This window comes from Octopus bimaculoides, chromosome 10, assembly GCF_046866305.1.
Source record: "Octopus bimaculoides isolate indiv1 chromosome 10, ASM4686630v1, whole genome shotgun sequence".
Taxonomy (NCBI): domain Eukaryota; kingdom Metazoa; phylum Mollusca; class Cephalopoda; order Octopoda; family Octopodidae; genus Octopus; species Octopus bimaculoides.
Window position 1 is genome coordinate 93,809,381 of NC_142937.1, and position 27,432 is coordinate 93,836,812.

Below are 27,432 nucleotides of genomic sequence, written 5' to 3' on the forward strand. Positions count from 1 at the left end.
AATTTTGAGGATTGCATGCAGCTATGGCTTTATGTTGATAAACATTGCATGGTTTGACAATGGCATAGTCAATGAATAATGAACTTCCACTAAATGACCAGGATATTAGAGAGGCTTGGCTGTGATGGCTGATATTAGAGAGGCTTGGCTGTGATGGCTGATATTAAAGAGGCTTGGCTGTGATGGCTGATATTAGAGAGGCTTGGCTGTGATGGCTGATATTAGAGAGGCTTGGCTGTGATGGCTGATATTAGAGAGGCTTGGTTATGATGCAAGATGTCAGAGAGGCTAGGCTGTCATTCTTCGTTTCCACAGCTTGAACAATAAATAATGCTTCTGGGTACTGATGAAAAACAAAACAAAAAAAAAAAACTGTTTATTCTATAGTAGGTACAATGGCCATACAAAAATTTTAAACTTCATAAATTTGGAGAAATGGATTTTAGTAATGGAAGATCTCCAATAATATCTTCAGTCTATCCTGCCAAAAAACTGGAAAATTGTTGGAGTCAGATTCTTATCTGGACATCAAAATCTGACTGAATCTCTTCAGACTTATTATCAGAGATGATGTGAATCAGCTTGTGTTTTGTGAATCGGAAGAAAATGGAATTCAAGGGAAGAATACAGAAGATAAAGTGATTCAAATGAGCCTCATAGATGTAGAGCAATCGTCTGAACATTGTATAAAAGCACTTAAATATTTTGTCAGGTTCTTGGAGGTTTAATGTCTATATTAAATCCATTCAGGAGTTTCATATGATTTCTAAATTTCAGATGACTTAAATGATTGTTTAAAATAAGCATCAGTGTGTATAACATTTATAGCAAATGTGAAATGGCACTAGCCATGATATTTTGTCTCAGAGACACTTCTCTAAGAGACTTGTATGTTAAAAGACACAGGGCTTTGTTCAGAATAAAAGTAGATTGCAGTATTTTAATCCAATGCTATTTCAAGTGTGTGTATTAATATAGAATAAGCGTAATCTTAATGATATGACTGAATCATTTGGTGAGAGGAACAAGTATATATCTGGTTCTATGTTGCTTTTCTAGATATAAGCATGCATTGTCAAAATGTGTTGCATGGGTAAAAATAAGTGATCTTTCATACTATATGTGAAACTCAATATCAACATTAAGATGCAGGTTGACACTGGCAGTCAGGTAATTGTGATACCTCAGATCTTCTTGATTGATTTGAAGAAATTGAAATTAAGGAAGTGTGATGCCAAACTAAAGTAGTTTCATAGGTCACTCGTTGCAGTTTCAGATAAGTTTGACACATTAATTGAAATATCTGATGAGAGAATAGAATTTTTGAGTATCATTGTGACTGAATGTGAAAAAAAGTTAGTAGGATGTAGTAAGTGTTGATACACCAGTATTAGATGCTGGCATTGGAGCTAACATTCTTCTCAAAAGAAATATCAAGCCATGTTATTGTTATTTTGAACTAAGATCATTAACAATCCACTTTAACATTAATCATAATGAAGCTCAGGAAACTAATTAGTGAAGGTCTTTTTAGAAGTTCCTAATGAGGAGGTGAATAAATGGACCTCTACATCAAAGGTTGTTGCGTAAAGCAGATGGAGATCTCAGAATATGTTATTCTGAAGTGAGATTACCAATCAACATTAAACCATTAGCTGTAATGAAGCTGAGAAGACTAATTAAAAAGGGTATTTTATAAACGGTTCATCCTTATGGGAGTAAACTGACCTCTCTTTTAATGGTTGTGTGGAAGGTAGATGGAAATCTCAGAATATGTGGGGACTATAACATAGGTGTAAATAACAGAATTTGTTCAAATTCTTATTTTATCCAACTTCAAATATTGAAATGGCATTTCATTCTCATGTAATATTTTGCTAATTTTAAAATGGTATATATCATTTTTGGTAAGGAATTAAACCAGTCAGCTCAATATTTTGATGAGCAACTGAATATATTGTTAAAAATGACATCATCATCATTTAGCACCCATCGTGACTATGATTTCTTCTTAAGCACAGCATATTACCAAAGGTCTCAGTCACTTGTCATTGCCTCCAAGAGGCCCAGCACTCAAAAGGAGCTCTTTATGTGCAACACTGGCATCAGCCACATTGCCTCCGTGAGAATATCATTTCTCTCACTCAGAGTAAAAGGCAGACTGTATGACGCATGCGTACGAACAACCATGCTACATGGCAGTGAAACATGGGCTGTAACTGCTGAGGACATACGTAAGCTCGCAAGGAATGAAGCCAGTATGCTCCGTTGGATGTGTAATGTCAATGTGAATACCCGTCAGAGTGTAAGTATCTTGAGAGAAAAGCTGAACATTAGAAGCATCAGTTGTGGCGTGCAAGAGAGACGATTGCGCTGGTATGGACATGTGGTGAGAATGGAGGAGGATAGCTGCGTGAAAAAGTGCCACACCCTAACAGTTGAGGGAACCCGTGGAAGAGGTAGGCCCAGGAAGACCTGGGCTGAGGTGGTGAGGCAAGACCTTCGTACATTGGGCCTCACCGAGGCGATGACTACGGACCGAGACCTTTGGAAATGGGCTGTGCGTGAGAAGACCCGGCAAGCCAAGTAAGATCGTTGCCAGTGCCCCTGGACTGGTTCTTGTGCGGGTGGCACATGAGATGCACCATTTTGAGCGTGGCCGTTGCCAGTACCGCCTGACTGGCTCCTGTAGGATTTTCGAGCGAGATCGTTGCCAGTGCCCCTGGACTGGCTTGTGCGGGTGGCACATAAAAGACACCATTTCGAGCGTGGCCGTTTTCGTGCGGGTGACACGTAAAAGCACCCACTACACTCTCTGAGTGGTTGGCGTTAGGAAGGGCATCCAGCTGTAGAAACTCTGCCAAATCAGACTGGAGCCTGGTGTTGCCATCCGGTTTCACCAGTCCTCAGTCAAATCGTCCAACCCATGCTAGCATGGAAAGCGGACGTTAAACGATGATGATGATGATGATGATGATGTAGACATTAGTGGGGAAGCTGTTGAAAGTTCACATTACAAAGTAGCATAAAAAGGTTGAAATTATCAAGCTTTATTAATTATGAATGTGAATCAATCTGAAATTATTTCATACAGTTTAGACATGGCTTAAAGAAATTAAAGCATGAATATATTTGCATATAGCTGTTACTTGTTGATGCATACTTTTAATAGCCGAGAGCAATAAGAGTTAATAAAGAAAGCAGAATGGTTTGTGAAAGCTTTGTATGCCATGTACATAGATGCCATCTTGTAAAGTGAGAATTAGCAAAGGGTTCAGCAAAGAATCTAGCATGTGGGTAGGTGTCCATTAGGGCTCAATTCTGAGTTCGTTCTTATTTATTAGTTCTTCAGACCACAAGAGAATAGTTTAAGACTTTAAGACTGGCTGTCTATGGGAATCTCTGTATGTTAATGGCTTAATTTTCTCAGTTGTTGAAGAATCAATAAAGAATTTCCACTTATGAAAGCAAAACCTGAAGTCTTCAAGTAAATCTGTCAAAAACAAAAAGTTTTAGTTAACAGGAAAGAAAACAGAACTCCACTGCCACCTGGAAAGGGGCCGTGTTTGATGTGTAGAAAAGGAATAAGGTGGAATACCATATGGGTGCACAGCAGATGTAGTGGGATCAAAAACATGCTGGCAGTGTAGAAGGACTTTGTAAATAGCAAATCAGATGCACAGGAGTAACTAACGGTAAATGCTTGAAGGTTTCTTTAGAAGAACTTGATAGCTTCTGTTACCTAGGTGGGGGACCTAATTAGTAGTGGAAGAGGGTATTTTGAAAGTATAGGGAACCAGAATGGGGTGGGAATAGTTCTGTGAGTCTTTATTTCTGCTGACGCCAAAGAAAATCTCTCTCCAAGTAAACACAGATATATTTGTGTATGAAGTGTAATGTTGAGAAACATGGTATTGAATGTAAATGTTATGCAAAGGCTAGAAAGAAGTGATGCAAGCATGCTCCACTGAATAGGAAATGTTAGTTTGCATGAATGGCTGAGCAGGAACAAGCCAAGAGAAAAGCTGTTTATAACAGGAATCAGTCATGGTGTGCAAGAGAGAGAATATTAAGCCAATGCGATGCATGTGATGTCTGGTGGTTGGATAAAAGAAGGGCCAAACCATTCGAGTGGAAGGAACCTGTGGAGAAGGAAAACTAAAGAGAAGACATAGGAAGAAGTGGTGGATGCTGATCTCAAGATACCAAACCTCATAAAAGAGGTCACAAATGATGGCATTAAAGTGGCAAGACACTGCTGTTGCAACAGAGGTGATAGTGGTGGCAGCAGCTGTTGTTGTTGTTGCTGTTATTTTGGTTCTCTATTTGAAATATTAGATATTTCATCTTCATGCAACATGCCCAGTTTTTATTTGTCTCATATATCAAACCATCGTTGTGCATTCTCTTACAAACCCAGACAATATTATATCATATTCAGCCTTGCCATGAACATTTTCTCTGTCTTTTATGTGAGATAAAGAATACCTGTCATTTCAACTCATTCCCTCTGGCCATCGAACACTCCTGAACATGGATCATTCTTGCTGCATCAATTGTTAGAAATAATGGTGCCATGCAGTATATCGTTAGCCAGCTGGGTAATTAATATGATTATGGACTACGTTGACATGCAACTACCATCTCTGCAATTATTTCTTAAATATGCTTCCACAAACCATTATCCTGCTGATAAATAAAATATGTGATGGTCATGGCTGGAACTCCCCACCCCCTTCTTTATAATTCTTCTCTGTCAGCATTGACTAGTTGCTAAACAACATTCACACACACACACACACACACACACTTCCGCTCACACTCATATTCATTCTCCCCCCCCCACACACACACAAATATACACATTTACACATCTGCCATATCTTATGACTTAACTGCATGATAAATAGGTTATAAGTAATTAAATACAAAATTAATTAATCTGTTCGTTAATTAATTTATTCCAGTTGCTAGTACTACCAGTTCTGACCAGACATATGATGATATTGGGAATACGGTAAGTAGTGTGTGTTATGTGTGTGTGTGTGTGTGTGTGTGTGAACATGTGTGCGCGTGCATATGCACATGTGAATATATGTATGTATGGTGGTGGTAGTAGTGGCGGTGGTGGTGGTGGTGGTGGTGGTGAGAAAGATTAATTTGGAAAATTTGAATACCAATCTCTTTTTCATTATGTACATTATTTACATTATTTACATTTGACGGATATTTGTTCTCACCTTTCGGCTGATATACCCTCCAGCCTTCATCAGGTGTCCTGGGTTCTCATTCCTAAGGTATTTTTCGATGCTAGGTCACTGCCTGGAATCGAACTCGGAATCTTGGGGTTAGTAGCCCGCGCTCTTAACCACTACGTCATATGCCCATGTGCAAGTGTAAATAATGTAAATAATGTACATAGTTCCTCATCTCTTAAATATAGAACTGTACAATCTCTTTTTGTCTGTCTGTCTGTCTGTCTCTCCCATGTGTGTGTTTGTAATACAAACAAACAAAAAAAAAATGAATTTTGTAACTTGGCAATAAACCCTTATTTCACAGTAAATAAGATATAAATACATATTACCATAGTTAATTGGTAGGGATGGGGAGTGTCACTCTAAATATTGGTTGATATTTCTGGAGACTCTGATGCAAACCAAACAATAATGAGTTATTCTGGTAACAATCCAAAATGTCTCCGGTTTATCTCTCTTAATACTGTTGAGAGATTTCTCACTGAGTTTCCACAACTCTTCACAATCTCCAATGTTCGTAAATGGCACGTGTGAAACTGCTGGATATTTCTTTTTTATTCTTATTATTGCCTTCTTAATCAGAATGGCAAATTGAGGTGACATATCACAGCAAGAGATTTGTGTGTGTGTGTGCATGTGCATTTGTGTGTATGTGGTTATACATGGGAAGGTGTTGTAGAATATCTGGCAATCTGACAACAAACAAACCTTTAAATGCACCAGATGCACTGCAGTAGCTGACAATGTGAACTGCTGGGATGGTTTATATATATATACACACACACACCTTGGTGATATAATTAGTACAGGAAGTGGAGCTAATGATAGCAGACCAACTTATCTGAGAGCAATGAGAATATGAAGTTTAGAGACTTGCTATTTCTGAAACAAATATTTTCTATGAACCTCGTTCTCTGTCTCTCTCCTTTCCTAGCCCTTTGTCCTCTATGTTCTCTCTGTCTCTGTCTGTCTGTCTGTGTGTCTGTCTCTCTCTCACACACATACAGATGTGAGGTAGTGCATGGCAGCAAAATACTGGTAGTAAATAGAGAGGATTATAACATGTGGTGTTTTGTAAGACGTGTGATGGTGTACAGTAGTGAAACACTGACAATAAATGTAGAAGACTATGTCATGTGATTGTGGTGAAACATGAGCAATGAATGTAGGAGGCTACATGTGGTGTGTTAAGATGTGTGGTGGTGTTTGACAGTGAATTTAGAGGATTGTATGTGTTGAATGTAAGATATATGATGGCGTATTGTAATGGAACCTGTAGAGAAAACTGAACGGTGGATTTCGAGGGTTTCCAGTTATTGAGGAAGGAAGATTATCATATGATCCACTGGATGTGAAATGTTGATTTAAATGAAAAAGATTGAGCAAATCTGAACTGAAACAATGTCTGTGTCTCAGGTGATTGGAATACATCAACTGGGTGAAGCTATCTAAGGGGCTTCTCATTGGATGTTAACCAGCTGTAAAGATGGAAAATGAAGTGTTTAATAGTTTGTTGTCAGTTGAGAACATGACAGCTCAAGGACACAGCCATAAAATGAATGGAAAGAGTGTATATTTACAGATCTGTCCAACCCATTGCAATGGAGAAAATTGACTGGCAACATTACAAAATGACAATGTCCACAATGATACCTGTGTGTGTGTGTGTGTGTGTGTGTGTTCTCACACATTTGCCTACACATTTGCATGCATGCACCCCTTCAACAGTTTCCTCTAACTCTGTTCATTCTTTTCCGTTTCAGCCAAGAGTTGATGAAAGTGACGATGCCTATGATGACTTAACTGAGTAAGTAATCTTTTACCACCATTATTGTCACCTGTGATACAGTTTTAATCCCCACCTCCAACCCCACTTCCTCATTTCAGCTCACATAATTAATGTTCTGCTGATCTGCAATGCATGCACATTATATAAAGCATTAAATACTGCTCATGTTTTTGGTGGTAGTTTTTGTATTTGTGTATGTCAGACTCTTTTGTTGTTTTGACAAATGAAAGTTTAGAAAGGCACAACTGCCCAGTGGTCTTAATCACTGGACTTATGAAGAAAGTGTGATGGCATTAGTGTCTTGGTTTGCTGAATAACCGACACAAAGAATATTATTACAGTGGGCGTAGTTGTGCAGAGCCATTCCCATTCTCTTCTCCTTCAAACTTGTATTGGTTTGGTGCAACAAGTGAACATGAGTCAAGTATTTATCAGAATGCAAGAGATGCATGGAGTTACCTTTTCTTTGTTGGAGCAGCTAAAGAGATGAAGGGTCTCATCTGCCCTGAGTCTGTTGGAGTGTCTATAAATGACATTCTTCCAGAGGTCCTTTTGTGTATGTGTGTGTGTGCAGTTGAAATTTACAGGAAGACAAAAGATAAAGACAGGTGTATGAACAAGAAGCAGGTGTATTGGTTTGATGCTCAGAAATGTGAGAAAGTCTTTTATGTTTTGAGCCTACACTCTTCATCAGAAAGGAACACAAGAAAATAAGCAGAGTAAGAAAAAATAAAAAATTCAAAAAATTCAAAATGGTTCAAACGTCATGGTGTATTGGAGCAATTTTTCATCAACAGAAGAGTCCAGTGGAATCCATAAGTATATCCAGTAGTAATATATATATTAAAGCTTTTTTTCATTCTCTCTCTGTTTATTTTCTCATGTTCCTTTCAATTGAAGAGCGTAGGCTCGAAACATAAAAGACTTTCTCACCTTCCCGAGCATTAAACTAATACACCTGTTTGTTGTTTATACACCTGTCTTCGTCTTTTGTAAATTCCAACTATATATATATATATATATAGACAGACAGATAGACTTACCTATGTATGTGTGAGTAAATAGATGTGTGTATGTGTGTGTTTTTTTACATCTGAGCTCCTTCTAAAGTTTCTGAGCTGCAAGTTGTAATAATGGTATTATTTTCCCTGTCAACAAATCATCCACTGTCTTTGCACTTTTGAAGATGTGTGAAATAAGAGATCTCCCACCTGCAAACAAGGGTTGATGACAGGAAGTTTGCACCTGGCTGTAAAACAATGCTTCAGTGTTATAGTCATCTACTCGATACCAGCATGGAAAAATGGATGTAAAAACAAATGAATAAACTACACTTTAACTCTTAACCTACTTCTATACAGCTAGGTTAGCAGTACTATTGACAGTTTGGTGTGTTGGTCATGGACACAGCACAACAAACTAAACCACACTTTGGTGCCTATTTGCATGCAGCTAATTAGACTGGACTGTTAATAGTTGTGTCTTGGTCATGGACACAGTACAATGAACTCTACCACACTTTGGAACCTACTGACTGCTAAGTGGACTGGGCTGTTGGAATCATGTAATACCAGGTACAACTGAAGTATGACATCTGACATGTTTTTGTTCCTCTGAGCCATTCCTTACAGTTTATTGTCTTTAAGAAAAATATGGTCACATGACTAATTTTGTTAATTTCTGCTTGACCTTTCCTCTTGTTTAACCTTTCCTGTTTGACCTCTTCTCTAGCTTCCAGGAAAATGAAAAAAAACGAGAGAAGGAACAGAAGGAACGGCGAGATAAAGAAGAGAAGAAAAGGAAAGAAAAAGAAGAGAAGGTTAGTGTGTGTGTGTGTGTGTGTGTGTACATGTGTGTGTTTATTTTACATTGTTGGAAACTAAATAGTCAGTGACCCCTGGTTGTATCTATCACTGGCTGAGTTGTGATGTTCATGGACTTCTCATGGGTATTAATACAAGCTTATTGTCATTGTTAACTGGAATTGGTTTGTAGGTTCAGTTACTCAAGAGACGATGATTCCTCATAACCTTGGAATTTTCACTGATTGGAATAAATCTTAATAAGTAACAACCAGAGGGTTATAGATAGGTAGATAGATAGATAGAGCGATAGAGAGAGAGAGAGAGAGAGAGAGAGAGAGAGAGAGAGATCAGTAGATACAAAGAGAGAGATATATAGATGGATAGATAGGGAGAGAGAGAGAGAAGTAGTGGTGGTAGCAGTGGCGGTGGTGGTGGTGGTGGATAATGTTGTTAGCTGTTACCCTCAGTTCAGCTCTTATCAAGCAGACCTATGATCAGAGGTATTCCAACCATGACCTTCCTGTCCTTCAGTGTAATTTAGAACATTATCCAGTATGTTCTTTTTTTTTTTTTGAGAAGATACCATGCAGTTTGTGAGAGATTTAACTGCTATTTCTAACAGATTCAGTGGCTACATTGAGTCTCCTTCCTTTTGGCTTGGTGTTTAATTAGTAACTACAGCTGCAGACCGAGAGAGATGGGGTCAACTCATAAGGAACAGGATTCAGAGGATTTTTACTTGTAGTAACTACTACTACTACTGCTACTGCTACTACTACTGCTGCTACGGCTACTACTGCTACTGCTGCTACTGCTACTACTTTACACAATGTTACCAGCAGCTGTAAATTACACATGATTGATAAAAGTTGATAGAAAAAAAGAAAATTGCTGTGAGTTGATTTGCTGAGAAGAGAGAAAACATTCATTTTCGACTTTTATTCTTCTTTGCAGAAGGAGGGAGGGAGGGAGAGAGAGAGAGAGAGAGAGAGAGATTATAGAAAGCGATAGCAGGAATTGGTCTGAGAAAGGTGAAGGAGAAGAAAATATGGATTTGTAGGTGTGGGGAGTGAAGGGGAAAAGGACAGTGTGCATAGGGTGGGAGGAAGTAAAGTGAGAAGCTTCCTATCATTTTAGTTCTGTTAAAATTTCTAGGAGAGCCAGGTTAGAGAGAGAGAGAGAGAGAGAGAGAGAGAGAGTTGAGGGCAGAGTGAAGAAAAATGTACAATAAGATAGGAACATTTAGAGTCAGAGAAGTAGGAAGATATAAAAATGGTTTGTTGAAAATATATAATGAACTCTGAAGAAGGTAAGGAATTGTAAGAAGGAAAAAATGGTATTTTCGGAAGGAAGACAGGCAAATGTAATGGTTTGAGATAAAATGTAGGGAGGGTCAATTATGGCTGACCTTAGGCTAAACAATAACATATATTAGATGATGTTCAGTCAAAATTGGTTAGTGATGTTGATCCATAAAGTGTGTGGTGGGGCCTAGTGGAACAGTTGCATAAGAGATGAAGGGAGAAGTAAGGTCACATAGCTGGGAACATTTGGAAATGTAAGGTTGGGTTTGTCTGGGAGAGAGTGAGAGAACCACTGATTAAGAGGTCAGAGTTTTATTCATCTTTGCAGGATAGGGGTAGAAAGTCAGGAAAGACAAGAGGGATAACAAGATTTGGATGACTGAGAGCAGAAGGAGGATATTCTAAAGCATTGAGTAGCAGGAAGAGGTTAGAATTTGGTAGTTTCACTTGTTAGAGGCTGACTTTGCCTTACATCCTTTCGAGATTGATGAAATAAGTGCCATTGGGGTTTTCCCCTAAAATTGCTGGCCTTGTGCCAAAAATTTGAAAGCAATTTTTATTAACCCACCCCCACCCCACCCCCTAATGACTAAAACAAGTAAAAGATAAAAGATGTATTTGAGGAAATTAGAAATTGTTTGTGTTACTTTATCACTTATATTGTTTTATTTTTTTTTCAAAGGAGAGGAGAAAGCAAGAGAAAGAAGAAAAGAAAATGCGGGCCAAACTTAAAGTAGGTAACCCTTTATTCACTGCCCTTTACTATTTTCCTATTTATTTGAATCCTAATCTGAAACTTCAACCCTTTACACCTTCAACCCTGTCTCTTGAACCAATGTCTTCAACTCCTTTCCAACAGAGAGTCTTATTCACATTTACTGCATGCCCACCTCACCCACCACAACAGAGCCTGACTCTTGAACCCTCTACTTTCCATCGACTCCTTGTAATTTGTCCTCTGGTCTATTATGATAGTATTTTCTTTATAGACAATTTGTTAATGCTGTAATCATATTTACCATTTAATTGGTCCACAGATGGATGGTACCGAACAGGTACTCAGTGAAGGAACATACACTGGTGAAGTTTTTAAACTAGGCAAGCTAGATCTCGCCATTAAGAAAGGAGACAGAATAAATATCCTTCGAATGCATAACAATCCTGCAGGGAAATGGCTAGCCAAATCTGAGGATGGTCGACGTAAGTGGGAACGCTTTTATGTTCTTGGTTTATTGAATTTATTTTAGCCTTTTATGTTTTTATATAGTTTAAAGTGTGTGTGTGTGTGTGTGTGTGTATATGTATGTAATTATGCATGTAATTATGTAGGTAGGTTAAAATCCAAGCTGTGTATATCCGTCAAATGTAAATAATGCACTAAAATGTTTGTTTCAATATCTTCTTTCAGTCGGATACGTTGAGTCACAGTTTGTCGAAATTTGTGCATCCAATATCAAAAATGTAAGTACAACGTCATGTGTGGTGTACATGTGTGTGTACGTGTGCATGCAGGCATGGCTGTATGGTTAAGAACTTGCTCCCTGACTATATGGTTGTGAGTTCAGTCCCACTGTGGGGCACCTTGGGAAAGTATCTTCTACTATAGCCTCACGTTAGCCAAAGCCTTGTGAGTGAATTTCCAAGAGAGAAATTGAAAGAATCCTGTTGTACATAAGCTGGTTACTCAGTTTCCACAATGTAGAAATGGCTGTGGTCGCAACAGGAAGCTTGAATGTGTCTATGTCTGTGTTTGTCCTCCCACCATCACTTGACAGCCCATGTTGGTGTGTTTACGTCCCTGTAACATAGCGGCTCAGCAAAAGAGACCGATAGAATAAGTATTAGGCTTACAAAGAACAAGTTCTGTGATCAGTTTGTTCAATTAAAGGCAGTGCTCCAGCATGGCTGCAGTCAACTGACTGAAACAAATAAATGAATATTATGTGTTCTCATTGATATAACACATTTCTATTAAGAAGGCATTGATACAATGATGGGTCAGGGACCCCCTTCGGTCATGAAGGGCCATGGGATTGCACCTGGAAAGTTACCCTCCCAGGCACAAGTCCGGGCAAGGTTGTTTATGGAAGACCAGCAGTCACCCATGCATACCAGCCTCCCCTCTCCACACCACCAATGTTATCGAAGGGAAAGGCAAAGGGGCCGATACAGCTTGGCACCAGTAATGTCGCAACTCATTTTTACAGCTGAGTGAACTGAAACAACGTGAAATAAAGGGTCTTGCTCAAGAACGCAATATGTAGCCCAGTCCGGGAATCGAACTCACAACCTCTCGATCGTAAGCTCAATGCTCTAACTACTGAGCCATGCACATTGAGTATTAAGTAGGCATTGGTAATTGATAACAGCACTGCAGAATATATATTTTTTAATATAGTAAGACAGTCATATTATATATCTATTAAGATAATAGCCCTTGTATGTGATATCAAATTTTAAATCTGTCCTCTCTCTCTCTCTCTCTCTCTCTCGCTGTCCACAGGTCATGGGAATTGGTCAGTCACAGACACAGTCTTCAGAGTAAGGCATCTTTCACTAACTTTACTTTCTCTTATGTAACTTCTATTACTCTTATTATTGCCTTTACAATGACAGGGTTTTTTTTTCTTTTCTTACTTAATTTAAAATATATTAAATGCCATTAAATTATATTATAGCAATCATCATCATCATCATGTGTCATCATACTCTTCACCTCACCATCATCTTTGTCTTCTGTATTATTGTTTTATTATTATTATTATTATTATTGCTGGGGACTTATAATAATAATAATCAAATAGGTCATTATCATTTCTTTCCACCAAATACAACTTCTAGTTTTCTCCATGTCGTTATGAAAAAAAACTGGATATTGTGTGTGTCCATGTGTGTGTGTGTGTGTCCGTGTGTGTACACTGTTGGTCTGGTTTGGAGGAAGGGGCCATGTCCATAAACCTTCGTAGAGCTTCAAGACTGGTGTGGCTGTTACCGTTAATGTTCTTTTCTGCCTGAATTGTTACAAGTCTGCCGCTTCAGAAAGATATGCAGTGAGGTGGGTATTCCAGGAGACCAACATTAGAGAGAGCAAAGACTGAGCACAATGGCTCAAATGGAGCCTGGAGGGGTTGGACTACAATACAGGCCATGAGGGGTGGGCGAGTCAAGAGTATTTGGGTGGAAGGGACATAAGACCTGCAAGCTCTAATGCACAGGGGCCATTATAGTTGTAGTAAAAAGAAGACAAAGGGAAAGGGTAAAGCATGTCTGAAGGTCAAAGGTTAAAATGTGTTTGTAAATGATTTCATCCGAATCAGTGAAGTGGTTTTTGCAGGATGCTGCCAAGATATCTGTATGTGTAGCAGAAGCACTGTCAAAGATTTGGCACTAACATTGCAATGTGTGTCTTACTTGAATTCTGCCAATGTTTTTTTTTTTTGGTGGAGGGTGAAATATTTCTGGCTCTGAAGAAAAAGGCCAGTCTTTTAGATTCTCTCTTGACTTTAATGCCTGTGTCTGTTCGTTGATTTGTCAGTTAGTTTAACAATCTCAACATGCTACAAAACCATCCAATCCTGACCATTACAAAATTCCAAACACATTAGCTAAAGTAACTCAACCATGAAATGCCATTCACAGTATCAGAAATTCCTTGAGAAACAAATGTGCCCTCAATCAGTTTTGCAGTTAATTTCCCTTTCAAACCAACAAGTCATTAAATTTCCCTGACCTTGAGCAAAACAGAATTCCTGCCTGACTATGACAACAATATTCTTAAATACAATACAAGACATGCAAAATCAAAGTTGACAAAAAAAACAAAAAACATAAATAAAACTTGACCATGTAAAAACATACAAGCGTTTTTAATTAAATTAAAAGACAAATTCAGAAAAAAAATAAGAATAAAAATTCCTTCTCATCAACAAATATAAAGAAAATAAACTCCATGCCAAGAAAATAACTAATTGTATGTCTATACATGTGGTGAAGCAAGTGTTGTTACACATGTGGTGAAGCAAGTGTTGTTACACATGTGGTGAAGCAAGTATTGTTATGCATGTGGTGAGGCAAGTGCTGTTAGCCTTGACATTGCAGATGGTTTTGTGGCATGTTGGTCTTCTCCAAAAGCTTATATCATTTGGAATTTCTGGAAGGTTCCTTAGGATTATTTTCTCAATGGATTTGGCATTAAATTTATTCTAAACGGCTTTTCTTCTACTTATTCCATTTCATCTGGCATTCAAGATTCTGTTCTTGGTCCACTCTTATTCTTAGTTCCTATTTAAGATCTTGGTGATATCACATCTAACCTCATCTTCTTTACTCAGGGTACTTTTTTGAATTCTTGATTGAGTGAGAAATATGATTTATGTGATTGGCTGGGAAAAGCTGGATTTTTTTAGCTCCATATTCAATGACTGATTAGCTGCTTAGTGTTTAAATTTTTTTCTTCCATTAATCATTACAGAAACTGTAACAACATTCCCATTTCTATGTTTGATATTGTTCTTCCCGAGTCTTTCCAGTTTTACATTTAACTTTTATCTGATAATTACAAATTAAATTACATATTAAATCTGCCGCTAAACCAACCTGTATGAAGGTTGGTTCTCTATACTCGTCTCATCGTTATCTTTCCTCTATATGTATTCTTCATCCTTAGAAGTCTTTTATTTGCTCCTGTTAGGGATAATATTGTAAAACTTAGGCCGGTGCTCCTGCATGTGTTTTTCTGTCCTTGATCATTTAAAAATTTAGTTTCTAACATTGCAGATTATGTTTTCTAGTATCATAGGTCCTGTCCAGCCCCTTTCTCATCACTGCCAGAACGTTGCTCCTTTATCTCTATTCTATAAATACTTCCATGGTTGTCGTTCTGCCAAAACTTCTTCTCTTAATAACCTCTTAAGGTTATTAACTAAATGACTCATCTTTCTCATCCTTTCATTCTTGTTGTCCCCTCTTGTAAGAAGTGTTCCTATTCAAGTAGTTCCTTCAAATATCTATCTTATGGAATTTTCTTCTTTCTTGTTGTTTCCAACAAAATAAATATGATCTTAATTATCTTAAATCTTAAATTGATCATTTAATGGATTTTAAGGCAGCTTCTCCATACAGACTAAACGGTTGTTTGTGGCCTGTTTTATTACTGGTTGCTCACTGTCTCATTGAAAGTAACTTTGGTGTGTGTGTGTGTGTGCATGTATATATATATTATATGTGTGGACACACACTCACATACATCTACACACACATACCATAACCTTGCTGTTAGTTCTTCCATGTGTTATTTTATGTTGATTATTGTAGATAAGACTATGCAGACACACACACACATATAATATGTTTATTTTAATATTACCCCCTGGTTCCCAACTTGGAGAAGGCCCAGTGTGGTGTCTGACTACTTCAGACATACTGACAGTTAGAAACTCCTCTGAAAATTCTAACAAAAACAGAAGAAAATGGATCTTATTTCAGAAATGTAATATTTCTACAAACTGCTGAGAAAGTAAAAGAAGACATATTTGTGTATAATTATAAAGACAAAGTACCTTTAGTTTTTAGGGGACTAGGGAGGGGATGCTGTTTAGTTTGGGTGTAGGAGCAGGGGGGGGGGGAAGTAGTGTGTTGATGGGTTCTTCTCTATCCTTATTTTATTGGCATTTACTCTCAGACTTGTGTACGCATATACACACATGCATGTATGCGTGTATGCACTGTGTGTTCTGTAAGTATGTTAGGGTTTTAGATATAACATGTGTACATGGTACCAAAGATATGGGAAACCCACTGTATGTGTGTGTTTATATATATGTATACATGTGTGTGCGTGTGTTTGTGTATACTCTCAAAACAGAGGTGTATATGCATATTTGTACATATTGTATAAGTGCGTATATGTATACATATATGCGTATGTATTGTATGAGTGTATGTTTGTATATATATATGGTACAAGTGTGGATTGAGCAAGGAAGGTAGATAATGAACTTTTGAAACCAGTAATTTATTTAAATTCATCATCATCATCATCACCATCATTACCATCACCATCACTACCATCATTATTACCATTTCTCCATGTTTGTGTGGGTTGAATAGGTCTTCTTCAACACAACATCTCACCATTTGTTGCAGTCTTTATCATCTCTTTTGTGCAGTTATCTTTCTTTAAAGGCAGCTTTCACAACTACATCCCATGTCTCCTTTGGTCTTCCTCTTCAGAGGTAATATTCCTTGATGGCCAGCCAAGTTTTCATAAACGATCCAGGATATAGAATGAATAAACTATCATACTGGACATTAACTTTTTTGTTACCATATTTCTGTTGGAATACAATACCTTCGATTTATTATGAAAATAGTTAATTTCTCAGAATAAATTTGTTATCCTTAATCTAATATTTGGAACATAAATTATTGTGAAATTTTGATTGAAGATTTAAATCTAGATCATACAGTTCTATATTTAAGAGATGAGGAATTATGTACATTATTTACATTATTTACATTCAAAATTTTTTCTTTATGCATTATTCTGGGGTAAATTTTGGATTTGTGCATAAATTTTGGAAAAAAATTCATTGGGAAATGGTAACATTTTTTCAAGACAGATGAACATTGTCACACAAACTCACACATGCATTCACACACACGCACACACAGACATACACATACGCTCACACATGTATACATAAATATATATTTGTACATATGTGCACATATATATGTATATATATGCTTGTATATGTGCATATATATGTATGTATATAAATGCTTGTGTTTATATACCCATATGTGTATATATATATATATATATGCATTTATGTGTATGTGTGTATATATTTGTTTATATATATATATATATATATATATATATATATAACATTATATATACACATATAAAAGAGACATGGCATTACCAAATGTATGAAGGACAATTTTTCAAAGTAAATTTATTTTTCAAAGGTGTCCTGCAAGATATGGCTGGTATTCTCTTTGTTATGGATTTTGGTAAGTTTTGGATGTCTTCAGGCTGCTGCAGGTTTCTCGCAGATTTCTTAGTTCAAAACACCAAATATTAAAAAAAAAAATTCAAAAAAGCATGAATTTGGTTACTTTTTTTTTTTTTTTGAATTGTTATTTTTTCATTTTGTTTATTTTTTGTTCCTTCTTTTCATGCATGGCACCAGTTTGAATTTCAAAACCTTCATTAGTGACCTATAAAACTGAACTAATGAACAAATTTCATTTTAATTAGATTTCATTTTATTATTATTATTATTATTATTATTATTATTATTATTATTATCATTATTATTATTATTATTATTATTATTATTATTATTATTATTATTATTATTATTATTATTATTATTATTTATTTATTTATTTATTTATTATTATTTATCTTTTTATACTTATGATTTTTTTTGTTTTATTTATTTTTTATTTCAATTTTTTTTTTTTTTTTCAAATGAGATTATACAACTTTCCCTCGCAGGTCTTCTTCGATCCTGTCTTAGAATCACTCCAAATGATGTCATCTTATTGATTCTATCAAGCAATTAGTGCAATAAATTATATCCATGAAATAATGAAGATTATAAGAATATAATCAATAACAGAATTCAAATTGACCCCAAGAGGGCGCTAATAAGCATTAAAACCATTAGCCACCACCACCCCTCCTCTTTTGATCTGGTCATGTCTTGTTCCCTAGTATTGTTTATTGTCTACAGAAAAAAAGGTTTGGGGTAAGATGGTAAATTCCTGGTTCCTGTTCCATTCCATTCCATTTGCAAAAGACATTCCAAAGTCCTACATATTTCACATTCAATTCCTCACTTAACTCATTCTTCATCTCATCATTTTATTCATTATTTCTTGTCTCCTGTCTCTCTCCTTTCCTTTCTCTGTGTGTGTGTGTATTTATGGTGTCTGTACGTATTTATGCACGACGACAGAGTAAGAATATGATTTTGTTGTGTTACACATTACAATGTTATTATTTGTGCTTTCTGTCAGAGCATCCATGTTGACACCCAGGGGATTGTAAAATGACTGTCTGTTACAACCATCAACTCTAAACAAATATCTCCCTTTAATGCTTCACTCATCCTGTTTCTATGATAATGTTGTTGTTGTTGTTTAACCCCATGCTGGCCCTGTTCAAGCAGACCTATGATCAAAAGCCTGATTGTCCTGCCCTTTTAGTAGGCACAGTTTCCAAAACTTGATTAGCCAATATATCCCTTTAAGATATTTGGGTGTGATTTCAAGGTTTAGCTGCTATTTCTAGCATGTCAAGCGATCATGTTGAAGCTTTCTTTCTGGCTTGTGTTGTATTATTATTTAACCCCAGATCTTAATACAGGAAAGGCATTCTGACCATGACTATCCTGCCTTTGTAGTGTACATAGGACACTATTATTCAATGTATCTGTTCCTTTCCCAAGAAGGAAGTGTATGATTTGAAGGAGATTTAGCTGCTATTTCTAGTATGATCACTTAGAGGCTATCTAGGTGTGTGATGATGTTGATGTTTTCATTCCCCCCCTCTCTGTCTCCTCCTGTGTCTCCTCCTCATTATGCTGGCACATTGAATGAACAATTAATTGGAAATTCTAAGTCCCAATCAGCACTTAATATATATTAAACCTATCCACCACTGAATTGCCTAGACTTTCTTGTAGTTTCTTTGTAATTAAATTATTTGATTTAATTAGACATCTTTTAATATGGTTTAATCAGAGATCTTTATAGACAGGGTTTCTGTGAGGTGGGGGACAAACAACAAAATAGTTCCAGGCAGGAGGCCTTGTCTGAATATTTGCAGTAGAATATGCTCTACTAAAAGTACTCAGGGGTGCCAGTTGATGGTGTTGGCTCCACATAAGTCCCTGCACAGTCTTTCCTCTCTCAAAACATCAACCTTCTGGAATCTTCTCCTTGCTCATGTCTTTCCTGCAGGTGTTGGACTTCAGCATTTAAACAGAACATTAATATCATCAATGTTTTAGTCTTGAAGAGCCTGGATCCATAGGCACTGCACCTTCTTCCAGGCTCCCCTGTTAGTTTAATCAGCTGAACCACCCCCTCTGAACTATAAAGCAAAAGGCTGAGGTCCCATAGGTACATGCAAATTCTCAGGCAGAATCAGTGTGTCACGATATGTGACAAGGTTGTACCTTTGCATTACAGGTACAATCAGTTTGATGGGCTTTCTATTCAGGTTTCAAATCGCACCAACATCAACGTTGTCTTTCATCCTTCCAGGCTTGATAAGATAAACACCAATCAGTTACTGGGATTTAATTAGTCGACTATTTTCCCCTACCAAGCATCCAGTCATGTATCTATAATAGAAATCCTTATTTTGGTTTCATATAACCATTTTGGTTTCATATAACTAGCCATTTCTATGCTACAGATTTCTTATCTTATGTTCTAACCTGAAATTGGTATTTTAATCAATTTTATCAGATCTTTCTACAGACATTTAGTGTTCTGTCTGTTTCTCATTCTATTTCTTGCTTTATATTTTTCCATTTGGCATTTCTCAATAGAATTGAGTCTTTTGGTGTATTCAAAGAATTTCATTGATTTTCTTGGATTGTCTTTAACAATTTAATCTCTGTAGAGAAATGCAAGATTGTTACCTTTGCTATGGTCCCAAACAGGTTGTAATACAAGTTTGTACATCAGATTTACACATAGAATTATTGTGTGGTTTTTGTTAACCATGTAAGGGGCCTTGTATGTAGCTAATAACTTTATTTCAGCAAACACTTGTCATTCTAGAGGTTATACATGTTGTGGTCGAGCATATGAAAATGGCATGGAAGGTAGATAGTGTTGAGTGTGTATTGGACTATTATCATAGTTTTCTGCATCAGTTGGAATCTAGCAGTGACCAACTCGGTCTTCCGTTCCCTCGTGATGTGATTATGTATGAACCAGCAGTAAACTAAGATTGTGTTAATTGGTTCTAATTCATTCTTTAATTAATTAATAAATTTTTAAAAATCACAGAGTTTATATTTAAATACACCATTATTATTAATATTGTTATTGTATTTGCATGAAATTCCCAGAAATTAGACAAAGAAATTTCCACCGTGTGTTAGTTTTGGAAACAATGACTTGAAGTTACCCTTGGCTCAACTATGACCATGCAAGATTTGAACCTGTTTTACCTGAAATGAATTTCACCTTCCTTTCTTCCCCACACACCTCCCTGAAACTGTTTGACAGGCATGAAAGCCAACAAGTCGTAAAACCTCTCCATTGAGTTAGGCATGTACACTGCCCACTTGGGATCATGAGTGCTGCTAAATATGGCCTTTCTTTAATGCATGGCTTCAAACATTTCTAAACATACATGCTCACAGACATATATACATACACACACATATATATATACATTTGTTTGTATGTACATTTGTTGTTGTTATTGATGATGATGATGACGATGATGATGATGATGGTGGTAAGGTAATAGTAATGATTATGGTGATGCTGATGGTGGTGCCAGCCTGTTAAGTTGATGCCAACTCATTAGTCACTGCCAACAAGTGTATACGTATGCCTGTGGGTATTGTGATTAAATGACTGTGTGCATGTAGATGTATGTGTGTGTGTATATGATACTCTGAGGAAATTAAACATCATTAGCTTTACCACTGTCTTTATATGCATCACCATGGTAACGTGTGCTGTGTGAGGTAAGTTTTTGATATTGCTAGTAATCTACACCAAGTGGATATGTTAAGATCCTTTAGGATCTGCTATTATGGTGTTTTGTATTTGTTTTTTGTTTTTTTTTATGAGGCTACCCTAAATCTTCCATCTGCCAGGCTATGTGAGTCTGGTAAGGTTTGTCTCACGGTGTCACTATCATTTGTCTTTAGTGTGTGTGTGTGTGTGTGTCCCTTGTCTGTGTCTTGTGCCTTTATTTAACTGGAGATCTGTTGCTATAACAACAGCCATTGACAGAATGATATGTCATATTCCAGCAGATCTCACTTAGATGGCTGATGCTGTATGAAGGACAATATTATATGAGGTCCATAAATGTACATGGCCAGGGCCTGCACTTTAGATATAGGTGTTTCTAAAGTCAATCTCCAGAACCCGGAACCAGTTGCTACAGTTGGCATCCATGTATCTGATGATACAGTCATAAATTCCAAGAGTGGAGTTCATCTGACATTTACTCTGTCTTAGCTGTACAAAACCAAAGATCGAACTTAAGGATTTCTGTCAGATACAAATCTCCAATGAGGGCCTTGTTATCCACAGATGTTTGGGGAAGATGTTTAGTAAGAATATTGCTGAGTTGTTTGATAGACAACAATAGTTGTTCATAGGTGTTTGACAATAGTATTATTCACAAATGTTTGACAACAAAGTTGTCAACAACAGTGATTCTAGAGAATCTCTGACTGGCAAAGTACCAAAATAGATGGATGCAATATCTTAACTTAGAAGAAAGAAAATACATACAAGATAAACGGACAAGAACACACTTATTTAGATATAGGTGCGAGTATAGAAATACCTTAAGATAAACATATGAATACACATAGATACATATAGGAACTTATACAGACATGAATATATTAGATACGAGCATATACATCTACTCACACATATAACATCCACATAAGCAGATACACAGATCTATGTTGGTTGAGAGGTACAAACAAGTGTGTACACATTATTTACATTTGACAGATATTTGTCCTCATCTTGTTTGTTGTTAATGGTGTAGTGGTTAACAGCGCAGGCTGTTACTAACCCCAAGATTTTGAGTTCGATTCCAGGCAGTGACCTGAATAATAATAATAATAATAATAATAATAATAATAATAATAATAATAATAATAATAATAACATTGAAAAATACCTTAGGAATGAGAACCCAGGTTTGAAATTTCCCCAAGACTCCTGATGAAGGCTGGAGGGTATATCAGCCGAAACATTGTGTTTACAACAAACAAGACGAGGACAAATATCTGTCAAATGTAAATAATGTACATAATTCCTCATCTCTTAAATACAGAACTGTAAATGTGTACACATATGTAAATATATATGTGTGTGTGTATAATCTATATACATAAAGCAATATGTGTACAATATGTACACACAAGCATGTAAATAAACATATCTGAGTATATATAAATGAATGCTTTTATATATACAAATACATATCCACATTTTACCTGTTCCAATCCTTACATTCTTGGATTTTTAATTGCATTTTTAGCAGCTTTACTTGTGAAACCATGAATTGTATGGTGAGTGCCAGCTTACTGAAATTTCCCTTGAATTCAATATGGGATGAACTGTGTAACTTCCAATGTTAATAAACTTGTTTTACTGTACATCGTCCACCCTTTGTCATCTGTACTACTTACATACATGCTCAAAGTTTACTATCTATCTGCCCATCTATCTATCCATCTATCTTTATACATATATATATAGCTTGCAATTAATCAATTTACAACTAGCTATATTAAGACTGAGATTGGACAATGTCTGTAACAAAAGGAAAAGTATATTTGTACATATGTGCCTTTGTATATTTTTATTTGTGTTAATATTTCAGGCACATAATAGTGTCAACTAAATAGATGGCATGTTAAATGTGTTCAGTATTAAGCTTTTCAAAAAATGTTATAGATCAAGAAGAAACAATTAGGAAGTTATCATTTGAGTGTAAGTAATGGAATTTTATGAGAAAAGTCTTTTATAGATTATTTGGTAAAAACTAATTCTTAATTGTTGTCTTAAATCTTGGTCTTGTTTAAAAGTCTTTAAAATCTTAGTTACAATTAATTAACAGATCTTTTTTTTTATATTTTATTTGATAAATTTTCATCTGCTAGTGATATTTTAAGGGTCTCACAAGTGTATAACCAACACTTGCATCCTTCCCTTCTGCATTAATAATGCTCTATTTAAGATTAAAAATTGACAGCTTTAAATTTGAAAGCCCTTAAGTATTTGGTTAGTGATGTCAAATGTAATGATTCAGAGACAAAAACCATTTATGCACAGAAAACCAAGTTTTGAAATAATTTGAAGTAGAAGCTGCAATAAAGTTTGCTTCTGTTATATCTGTGTGTGTATGTCTACCTATGTGTGTGTGTATGTCTACCTATGTGTGTGTCTGTGTCTACCTATGTGTGTGTGTATGTCTACCTATGTGTGTGTGTGTGTCTACCTATGTGTGTGTGTGTGTGTGTGTAATGGATGAGTGTTTTGGAATCTATATTTGCATTATTGATCCCTTCTTCTCAGGTCAAACATGACCCTTCCCCTCACCTCCTTTCTTAGCATCGTCACTTTCCCTCTTTATCACTATGACAATCATCATTATCATTATCATCATCATCATCATCACTGTCATAATTGAATATTTACAATTAGAAAAGTTATATTTTCATTTTCTTTCTTTTTTTCATTTTCTCTTTTTTTTATTTCATTGTGTATTGTTTGTTTATTTTATTTTATTTTTTTTTTCTAATTAATCTCTACATGACTTTAGTCAACTATTAAATTCCAACTTTGCTATGGTTGACTATTAAATTCCAGCCTTTAGTGATCTTCCTGTTGATCCCAAACTTTCTGTTCTTCAGGAATGAATCCTAATCTTTTTTTGTTGAATTATTAAATCATGACCTTTTCTCGTTCAACTACCAAAACACCAACTATTCTTTGGACCTTTCATTCAACTTTAAGACCTACATCGTTATTAAGTCTGTCATGAACTCAGGAACTCGTAAGGCTGGAACCTAACTGAGTTTCCATGGCAAGTAAGTGACAGAGAGTACAATACTCCCTCCTGGACGGGACACCAGTCCATCACAGGTTTAACTTCCCATTTGTTGCTGGAACTCATGTACAGTTGTGTGGACTGGAGTAATGTGAAAGGAAATATTTTACTCGAGAACACAAAGCAGCACCTGGTTAGGGGAATGAAACCACAATCTTACACTCTGAATGCAACACTTTAACCACTACGCCATGCACTTTCACTCCATGGCTGTTAGATGTATTATCATTATTGATAAAGTTAAAAGCTTATCTTTATAAATATTATTCCATTCAAAGGAAGATGCCTATTAAATATTATAACTGGAAGTAAACAACCACAAAATTTAGAAGCTGTTTTATTGATTCTGTAGTACATCATGTTTACCTGTAATGAATTGATTAAAAGCATTTAATATCATGGCTGTTTCCTCTGCTCAATAACATTACAATAATATTACATGATTATTAGGTATTGATGTTTCAAATTGAAATAATTCTTTCAGGTGTCAATATTCACACCTGGAATATGATAGCCAGCAAAAACAAAATCATGTTTATAGACCTGCTGCCTGCATAAGAGTTATTCTCTAACTTTATCCAATGGCAGCTCATTTACCAATTTGACATGTATAGAGACATGCATGTGACACATGGCAAGAGTGCATGTGAAATACAACATGCAACAAACTATTCTGTGTGTGTGTGTGTGTGTGTATCTGAAGTGGTTGACGTAAAGAAAGGCATCCAAGCATAGAGACCATGCCAATGCAGGCACTGAAGCACAATGCAATCCTTGGGCCCATCAGATCCTTTCAAACTGTCCAATCCAGCATGGAATGTAGACATTAAATGATAATGATATATGTTCGTATGTAACCAAAATAAAATGTGTTGTACAAATTACAGTAATTCTCTTTTCAGTAGTTTATGCTAATGATATCATCATCATAATTTTAAAATCTACATTTCCATATTTGTATGAGCCAGATTAAAGTATGTTGGGGCTAAATTTTCTATGATTGGGAGTTTTTTTCTAATGCCAGTCCACATTTGTTTTCGAATGTGGGTAAATAATAATTGAATCATCAGAGAAGTTAATGGTTGATTCAGTTTCACTCTCTAATGTCCTTTATGTAGTTGAGTCAAAAATTTATTTTGTCATATTTTTTGGAGTAATAATTGCAGGAAAATTGCATCAAGTTTAGACGTTTATCTTAAATATTCAGTGTTTTCCTGCCAGCCATTATCAACAAATTGTTTAATTCAAATAATATTGATATCTGACTTGATGGCTGATTCAATTTCTTCAGTGGTAACTGCCATTCCAATGAGACTTCCTTCAATGATTTCATGTATTTTAAATCCAGACGCAATGTAATTTCTATGACTTTCGTCAAAATCATAATACGGTTCAATCAGGATTACAGCTTTATATATTTATATCATCATCATCATCATCATCGTTTAACGTCCGCTTTCCATGCTAGCACGGGTTGGACGATTTGACTGAGGACTGGTGAAACCGGATGGCAACACCAGGCTCCAGTCTGATTTGGCAGAGTTTCTACAGCTGGATGCCCTTCCTAACGCCAACCACTCAGAGAGTGTAGTGGGTGCTTTTACGTGTCACCCGCACGAAAACGGCCACGCTCGAAATGGTGTCTTTTATGTGCCACCCGCACAAGCCAGTCCAGGGGCACTGGCAACGATCTCGCTCGAAAATCCTACAGGAGCCAGTCAGGCGGTACTGGCAACGGCCACGCTCAAAATGGTGCATCTCATGTGCCACCCGCACAAGAACCAGTCCAGGGGCACTGGCAACGATCTTACTTGGCTTGCTGGGTCTTCTCACGCACAGCCCATTTCCAAAGGTCTCGGTCCGTAGTCATCGCCTCGGTGAGGCCCAATGTACGAAGGTCTTGCCTCACCACCTCAGCCCAGGTCTTCCTGGGCCTACCTCTTCCACGGGTTCCCTCAACTGTTAGGGTGTGGCACTTTTTCACGCAGCTATCCTCCTCCATTCTCACCACATGTCCATACCAGCGCAATCGTCTCTCTTGCACGCCACAACTGATGCTTCTAATGTTCAGCTTTTCTCTCAAGATACTTACACTCTGACGGGTATTCACATTGACATTACACATCCAACGGAGCATACTGGCTTCATTCCTTGCGAGCTTACGTATGTCCTCAGCAGTTACAGCCCATGTTTCACTGCCATGTAGCATGGTTGTTCGTAAGCATGCGTCATACAGTCTGCCTTTTACTCTGAGTGAATATATAAATATTTATATATTTATATATTTATATATTTATATATACTATATGACATTTGTATGATATCAAATGCATCATCTTATGCTGGGGTTGTTAACACATAAGCATTGATATATTTTCATTTGGTAGCACTAGGTGTATTAGCAGGTTGTGATTGGTGATTAATTCAAAATTCTTTTCATATTGGAATTGATTAAAGTTATGAAGACTCAAATCAAATAAATAATCACTTTTAATCTATTTACAAACATTGCTGTTGATGTCCAGTCAATGTTTCAGATGTCTGGACCAATGCACATTCAACTCCATTCTCATGTAACAGATCTGTTCTTTCAACACCAACTGGATCTCTTCTGCTGCCAAAATTAATGACAAACTTTCATTGTAATGAGGGAGCTCTGTGGCCTTAATCACTTTGTTTCAATTCATTAAAACTTTATTGACAGTCATTTGATTATGGGAGTGATACTTTTTTTGTTAATTAAGATAATGATGCAGTAATGAATGTGTGATAATATTCAACTTCTGAAGCAAATAATAATGTTTCATTTACCTTCTTATTAAATCGGTAATTGTGTAATAGCATCGATATTTTTTCTTTTTCTTTCTTGTTCTTTTGATAATGTTTTTGATTGACAGGCTAAGAGTGTAACCAAGATAATGAGCTTTGTTATAGAAAACTCTTTCACTTTTATGACATTTTAAACTTTAGTCTTTTAACTGATTAAATATTTGTTAATTAATTTATTTAAATATTCTTCATCCATTATCCAGACACAACACACAACGCTTTATTCCAAATAACATACGACCAACATGATGTTGAAATATGGAAGCACATTGGAAATTCATTTGTACTTATAAAGCCCCAAAAGGCATATTTATCACAAGAAGTTTTTGTAATTCTCACTTCTGATCTATAAATATATGCCTTCTAAATTAGTTATGGTAAAGTTTTCTACCCTCTAGTTTATGGAATATTTCATTAGATCTTGGCATTAGATGGCAATCTTTTTCAATGTGTTTGCTGATCATAACTTAAAAATTTCTACTGACATGAACTTTTGCCATTTGGCTTCCAAACAGCAATGATTGGTGCAACCAAAATCACTGTAATTAGTTAGTTGTAATGTACTTTTGAACACTTCACATTCCAGTTCTCC

At 36.2% G+C, this 27,432-nt stretch overlaps 1 protein-coding gene across 1 annotated transcript in view; it reads left to right on the plus strand.

Annotated features, from left to right (window-relative positions):
* LOC106880745 (uncharacterized) overlaps window positions 1-27,432 on the plus strand; it is a 202,756-nt gene that overhangs the window by 166,569 nt on the left and 8,755 nt on the right. The window contains exons 4-11 of the mRNA XM_089358263.1: window positions 4,968-5,017; window positions 7,022-7,065; window positions 8,779-8,866; window positions 10,839-10,889; window positions 11,194-11,356; window positions 11,565-11,617; window positions 12,660-12,697; window positions 17,132-17,176. Coding sequence (XP_089214389.1) covers window positions 4,968-5,017; window positions 7,022-7,065; window positions 8,779-8,866; window positions 10,839-10,889; window positions 11,194-11,356; window positions 11,565-11,617; window positions 12,660-12,697; window positions 17,132-17,176 — 532 coding nt within the window. The remainder of the gene's footprint in view (window positions 1-4,967; window positions 5,018-7,021; window positions 7,066-8,778; window positions 8,867-10,838; window positions 10,890-11,193; window positions 11,357-11,564; window positions 11,618-12,659; window positions 12,698-17,131; window positions 17,177-27,432) is intronic.